The following is a 6,000-nucleotide window of genomic DNA, read 5'->3' on the forward strand; positions in this document are numbered from 1 at the left end:
TGTCTTCTTCATTCCAGTATTTCTGAATACAGATTCGTTGACTGGTCCTTTCGAGATAGCATAAAAAGACTACAACGAGGGCATCTAGGTCTTGCTATCCGCTATGCTCAGAGGTTTCGGTTTCTAGCCTGTAACCATCAAGCAAGAGCCTGGGGCCCTGGAGTGCTAGGCATTGGGCTATCCAAGGGGGTTGGATGCCATAGACAAAGCTGCCAAGCGCGAATGACATTGCCTACGTACATCCTGCATTCAGCAAGGAAGTCGGATGAAAGCAACAGGGGAAGAAGGAAAATGTTAGGGACTCCAAAGTCAGTATCTCTCCGTAGCTTCCAAGGCTACTTTGTTGCCATACATATCGAACGCGCATCTTCATGGGAAGTTGCTTGGAGTTGGCGAGACTGAAGCCTCACGACTGGTAATAAGAAGACCTCCCATAATTATTTATTCCACTCAAGTGAAGTAGTATGGAATACAGTCTGGTCTTGGCCCGTTTAATACGTGGCCATTTCATCACAGATGTCGGACAGTCATTTTCTGTAATTTCACCCCAGAAACCTCAGAGACAAATCACACATAATAAGATTGCTTGCCATTCACGTTGCATTTATGGTATTTAGAAGCTGGGAGCTCCGTATTGATGTAGCCGCAATAGAGTTATTCTCTGCCTCCTAAGCCAAGTTCAGCCAATACTCTGGGACTCATCCAGTCATTTCTCGCGAGCAGAGGTCATCTTCTAGTACTGCGAGTCCTCGGAGTCTCCCTTGTTGAGCTGTCCGGAGCTCCCGAGCTTGAAGATAGCATGTTGACGCTTGATACCCTCATCTTCGTCGAAGGAAGCAACAGGTGCCTCAACGGCGGCCTTCTTTCCCTTGGCACCGACTCGACCCGTAGCTTTCTTGACACCTGAGCTTTTGCGAGGTGACGCGGTCTCGCTCTTGGAAGGAGAAGGAGCGTCTTTCTTGAAGTTGTGCTTATCCCGGACTTGACGGAACCGAGTCTTTACTCCACAAACCAAAATTAGAATCAGATAGAAAGGGGGGTGAGCGGCCGACAGAAGGGCAGAGGCAAATATTAAGGAGACCCACGTACCCGAGAAGTAGCTGCATTCTTCAACCCCGTCTCTTGGGCAACGGCGTCCCAGTCAACATGCTGATTCAGGTTGACCTCGACGCTGATATTTCTGAGAATCGAGCAGAGGAGACGAGTCTCAGACTCGTTGAACGTTCCGAGCTTTGGTTCTCCAGGCATCTTGACTATTCATATGTCAGAATTATTAATCATTTCCATCTCCCTGTAAAGGGAAAGATTAGCGTGAAGGGCCTGCTTGCCTTTTGTTGCTTGGACTTGTTGTATTTGTGAAGATGCGATCGTGTACGTGAAGTTGTGCTGGTTTTCCTGAGGAGGCTTTGGTTCAGTCAGTCAGGACTCAGGGATGCCGTATTAAGAAATACATATACAATTGAAGGACAACAAAGAAGGTGGTATTGATGGACGGTCAAATTGTAAATCAGTTGTTGGAATCGAGTCGCAACCTGAAGTGCACAAAGGAAGGAAGAAACAAGAACGAACGCGACCAGGCAGGTATTGATGTAGAGTAAAAGAAACCAGAAAACCCTGGACAGCCCCTTTCATCTACCATAGTATCAAACCCATGGGTAGAAGCTGCCAGAGGGTACATCTCATAGACAGAAAGGGAAGGGATATGAAGCAATGGTCATGGGAGCAGGAAGCATCCAAAACGCATTACTGGAAGGGAGGATTCCGGAAACAAAAACTAGTACATTGATTTCTCTTCCCATGGATTGCAGCTCTGACGATATGTGGTTGCGAGAGATTCAGGGGGGTGAACTAAGGACGAGAGGCAACTTGGCAAGTGCTGTTTCTCCAGAGAAGAGCAAAATAAATACAGAGAACATACCTATATCCGACTAGCTGTATCAATTGACGAGGAATATGTTGTTTGACTGCACATAGTGTGTTGAAAGAGAAGTGCCGGTGGGTGGCCTGGAGAAACTGTGCTGTCTTTGATAGACGCTCTGGAGTTTCTTTTAGCAAGTGTCAAATATCGTGTTCGAATCAATTGAATAATGTAATCACCTGAGAAGGTAGGTACCTTAGCCTGGGCAGCAGGTGAGATTAGATTGAGACGGAAACCAAAATGGAGGGTGATCCGGATCTGAGATCATACGGAGGGTAGGTACCTATCTGCCCTTATTTTGGTTGTGACACTATCTGAAGTAATAACAAGTTGGAAGAAAGAGTATCGTCGACTGGTCAGGGCAACTGCATCGTAGGTTGGAAGACATATGCATCAGAAGATGTCAAGGGGCGGAACAGGAAGAAATGGCCAAGGATGTCCAGTCCCTGTTCAGAAAACCATGGTGGTTGCAGTCGGCTTTCTCGACGTAGGTATAGTGTAGGTAATCAGTATTATCAGTTGGTTTCCTTTATGTTACCCCTTCAAAAGTTACCATTATTGATCACGCACCATCAGCATATTACTTCAATTCTCATGTAGACCACGCTTCAGGGACCCTGTTCTCGAGTTTACGAGATAGTGCCCTCCACATCAACACGGTAATGATATTCATTATTCGATAAAATGCTAAGATGGATTGCCTTCTTTGTCCAAGCATAACTCCCAAACTCCTCCTATTCCTGCATTATTTCCCCGATATATTGGACCTGATAACGTGTGCGTGGGGAGAGCTCTCAAAGGAGTACAAGACAGCCAATCTATGCCAGTGCAATTTGCAACATAAAAGCAGCCGCAGCGTAAGAAGAATCATAATATGCCTCGTACAATGATGGACCGTTTCCACCTTGGTGAAAACGCCAACCTCAACGGTGGTATTGGGAATTCCACTGCCCCGCCTTGATATCCACGTGTTCTGGGATCCCTAGGCCCATGGCTGAAGGCACATGCATACCGGAAGCTTCCGATGGCGTGCCCCCGGAATGGTGATCGCACATGCCACCCAAGCCGTACCCTTCAATGTTGAAGGCGGCATCGAATGCTGAGTATGCAGGGCTGTTTGCCCAGGAAGCGTGGTCATGGATTGGATCGTGCTCGTGGTCATGCTCGTGGCCGCAGTGACCGGTGGCCAACATATCAAAGGTCCCTAGAATTCCCGTTTGGGGACTGAACTGGAGAGTGTGAGGGGCTGGCAACATATCGTCGCTTGAAGGTGTGAGGAGCCTCATATGAGGGGTTGGGTGGCAGTCCGGACCGGCCGGGGATCCCATGGACGTCGGGGTGAATTGAGACTGATGGTAAGAAAGCTGACTGGCCTCATGTTTCACCTTGACAGATGATCGAGCATTGGCATCTGAGAAGATGGGCCGATTATTGATGCCAGATTCAGATTTGATGTATTCATCCTCCTCCTTTTTCGCAATCTTATTATACTCCTTCTTCGGCTTGGTGACCTTGTTCTTGTTGTTCGCATTCCGATTTCGTCTCTGAGGCTCGAGACCTAGCATGGCTGAGCGGAAACGGGAATATCTCATTCGAGCGGCATGGCCGTTGGTGATGGGTTGAGCCAGGACGGGGTCGCGAGCCACAGCATTCCAATCAATCTACGACAATGATTAGTATAAAGCATACAGGCACGCTTCTGGTAGGCACTCACATCCTTGAGGTTCTTCTGCTTCAATATGGCGAAGAGAAACCTCGTCATTTGGTTATCTGTGTTGGACATGGTGGTAGAGTCGGATGTTGCCGCTTGAATTCTCGATATGGTGAAGTCGAGGTAGTGATAGATAGAATTGGAGGTGACGACAAGAGGTGAAGTTGATGAGAGAAGAGGAATAAGCAGCCAATTTGAACTGCACACGATGAACGTGGTGACCTCGACTGTTATTGACCGAAAACACGAGGATGGTCAATGTGGAGGAGGGAGGATTTCAATGAGTCACAGTGAAGATCGGTGAGGCGGACGGGCAGATATATGGTACATCGGGCGAGGCGAACTGGTGGATAGAACCAAAAGACAAGGTCGGTGTGATCTTTCGAACTGCCAAAGGGTGTATGTAGATGTTAGATCAGGCTCAAAAAATGAGGGGAACAAAAGATTCAACAGGATATATCGGTACCAAAGAGAATGCTTCCAAGGACACAAAGAAAGGATGAATAGAATCCTTTTCTGTTGGCTCTCTTTGCAGTCTCGCCAAAATTCACGGAGAGAGATGCATCGTTGTGTTTGTCTAGAGAGAGAGCGGGCGGGAGCAGATCCAAGGGGCAAAAATAAAAAAAGAACAAGAGAAAACAAGCAGCCTTGTGGGATAGGATAGTGTACAGGCTTTATCACATCATGAGGATGGATTCCCATTGGCATGGTCTGTGGCAACTTGCCTAAAAGGCCAGGGCAAGTGACCGGATGCGGCATTGTTGCCTGGTTGCTTGAGCAGGGCATGTGGTTCGGTAGGCCCCTGGCCCCTCTTTCTGGTGGAGGGGTATGGAACGCGGGCAGTAGAGGCTAGGTGCCGCGAAAAGACACCTTCGTGTAAAGTGGTTTTTGGTTGTCACCTCGCAGCCATGAGGGGACCGGGGGAACCCTGTACGGAACCGATGAGACGGGATCCGGACACCGACTCGAGGTTTAGCGTGCTCAATGATATGCAAGTGGCACTGTGGCGGCACCCAGGGATCCTGAAACCAGCAGAGTAGACGGAGAAATGATTCGCCAATTTGGTATTTTACAGGACGAGTAGGTGTCCATGGGCGGTGGGTTTGAGTTCGGAGATTCATACATCGCTGCGTCCCGTTTCGTAACCAGAAGCAAAACGGGGTTTCGGCAGAGTGAAGGGAGGGGTGTGACTCATAGTCAATTGGAAGATCCGACGAAATAGGGGCTTTAGTTCGGCTGGGCATGGGAAAGTGATACGGGTGGAATTCCCTTGGCGGGGCGGTGATTGGCAGGCCTCATGATCCATGAAGGATGCGCAACACCCATGCGACTCTCATGCGGGCAAGTAAATAGCTGCACCTCGAAAAGATATAAATGGGAAAATAGACAAACAAACGTATTTCTCCAGGGCCAGAGTAATAGTCTAAAGGAAACGAATGAATGAACTGTTGGGAAGAGCAGGAGGCGGTGTCATGAAATGGAATGGCGTGGACAGTTTTCATTGCCGACTGCTAGCCGAACAATTCTTTTGCCTGGACTGGGCTATTTTTTCTTTTCTTTTCTTTTTTTAACGGTAAATGCAGGGATGTATTCAAGAGACTTGTTCGACCATGTCTGTGGATGCGGACCAACTGCTGAATTGATGACACTGGAGGGGTGGGATCGCTAGGGTGTGGGGAGGGCGTCGACCATGGATGAGGTCGTGGTTCGAAGGAGAAAGTCGACCGATTGATGGCCAAAAGCAAGTTTGGCATGGGCTAAACGCGGAATCAAGTATAGAATTAAAGATTGAGTCGATTTATAACTTGATAGAGCCGGTTGAAGGGGCGACTCAGTCCACAGAGTCATGGAAGGTAGTTGGTGGGAAGAGGTGAAGTGGATGGGGGAACGCGTTTTCGCGATGAGCCCGAGCGTCATCTGGGTCTGGTATTTCGCCAGGCTTCCACGAAACCACGTGACGTTCTGAATACGGTCAAGCGTGTCTTGGATGGACTCGCTGCGTTGACCGCTAACATGCATATCAACGCCATTGGTCAGAGTCTTTTCCGTACTCCGACGTAATAAGAGACGAGTGCCAGTCATCGATTGTGCTGACGGTACCTTAGGTTGAGGTATACGACCCTTTACCTTATATACCTACTTTCCGATTGCTACCTACCCGGGTTTGGGGGGGTATAGGACAGAGCCCGATAACTGGTCAATCTGTTAACAGTCTTAGAATATTATGTCGACAGAAATTTCTCTGTCCTGGCTCTGGTCAGAGCAAAAGTCTCTGTCCAAGCTCTGACCTAGAAACCACCCCTCCCGGGTAGGTATGCATCGCATATCCGAGAATTTGAACAAACAAATTTGGACCCTCAATCATGCGCCC

General features: G+C 48.5%; 4 protein-coding genes across 4 annotated transcripts in view; all 4 read right to left on the reverse strand.

Moving 5' to 3' along the window:
• Positions 1 to 663: 663 nt before the first annotated feature.
• SODALDRAFT_375709 (hypothetical protein) lies at positions 664 to 1,683 on the reverse strand (the record flags this gene model as incomplete). The annotated part of the gene is made up of 5 exons (XM_028614763.1): positions 664 to 997; positions 1,090 to 1,253; positions 1,345 to 1,404; positions 1,494 to 1,532; positions 1,650 to 1,683. The coding sequence occupies 5 exons, from the start codon at positions 1,681 to 1,683 to the stop codon at positions 734 to 736; spliced, it is 561 nt and encodes a 186-aa protein (XP_028471351.1). The 3' UTR covers positions 664 to 733.
• Positions 1,684 to 2,573: 890 nt separating this feature from the next.
• Positions 2,574 to 4,062, reverse strand: SODALDRAFT_327748 (hypothetical protein). The gene is made up of 2 exons (XM_028610510.1): positions 3,633 to 4,062; positions 2,574 to 3,579 (listed from the first exon to the last, which is right to left on the reverse strand). Exons 1-2 carry the CDS (start codon positions 3,699 to 3,701, stop codon positions 2,842 to 2,844), a joined length of 807 nt encoding a protein of 268 aa, XP_028471352.1. The 5' UTR covers positions 3,702 to 4,062; the 3' UTR covers positions 2,574 to 2,841.
• Positions 3,859 to 5,019, reverse strand: SODALDRAFT_41740 (hypothetical protein). Its single transcript, XM_028615353.1, has 2 exons — positions 4,355 to 5,019; positions 3,859 to 4,016 (listed from the first exon to the last, which is right to left on the reverse strand). The coding sequence occupies exon 1, from the start codon at positions 4,871 to 4,873 to the stop codon at positions 4,355 to 4,357; it is 519 nt and encodes a 172-aa protein (XP_028471353.1). The 5' UTR covers positions 4,874 to 5,019; the 3' UTR covers positions 3,859 to 4,016.
• Positions 5,020 to 5,294: 275 nt separating this feature from the next.
• The window catches only part of SODALDRAFT_355761 (hypothetical protein), a gene marked incomplete at both ends in the record, with an annotated part of 1,204 nt that continues 498 nt past the window's right edge, over positions 5,295 to 6,000 (reverse strand). Inside the window, 2 exons of the mRNA XM_028613854.1 lie at positions 5,295 to 5,386; positions 5,435 to 5,637. Of these exons, the coding sequence (XP_028471354.1) occupies positions 5,295 to 5,386; positions 5,435 to 5,637 (295 nt within the window). The remainder of the gene's footprint in view (positions 5,387 to 5,434; positions 5,638 to 6,000) is intronic.

Source organism: Sodiomyces alkalinus (genome assembly GCF_003711515.1).
Source record: "Sodiomyces alkalinus F11 unplaced genomic scaffold SODALscaffold_1, whole genome shotgun sequence".
In the NCBI taxonomy this organism is placed as follows: Eukaryota; Fungi; Ascomycota; class Sordariomycetes; order Glomerellales; family Plectosphaerellaceae; genus Sodiomyces; species Sodiomyces alkalinus.

What these genes read in the sequence shown, in the direction of transcription:
- SODALDRAFT_41740 (XM_028615353.1), bottom strand. Translation starts at nt 4,873, where the DNA reads ATGCCCAGCCGAACTAAAGCCCCTATTTCGTCGGATCTTCCAATTGAC.
- SODALDRAFT_327748 (XM_028610510.1), bottom strand. Translation starts at nt 3,701, where the DNA reads ATGTCCAACACAGATAACCAAATGACGAGGTTTCTCTTCGCCATATTG. An exon ending in AGCAGAAGAACCTCAAGGAT is followed by an intron (nt 3,580 to 3,632) that starts GTGAGTGCCTAC and finishes TCATTGTCGTAG; the next exon opens with ATTGATTGGAATGCTGTGGC.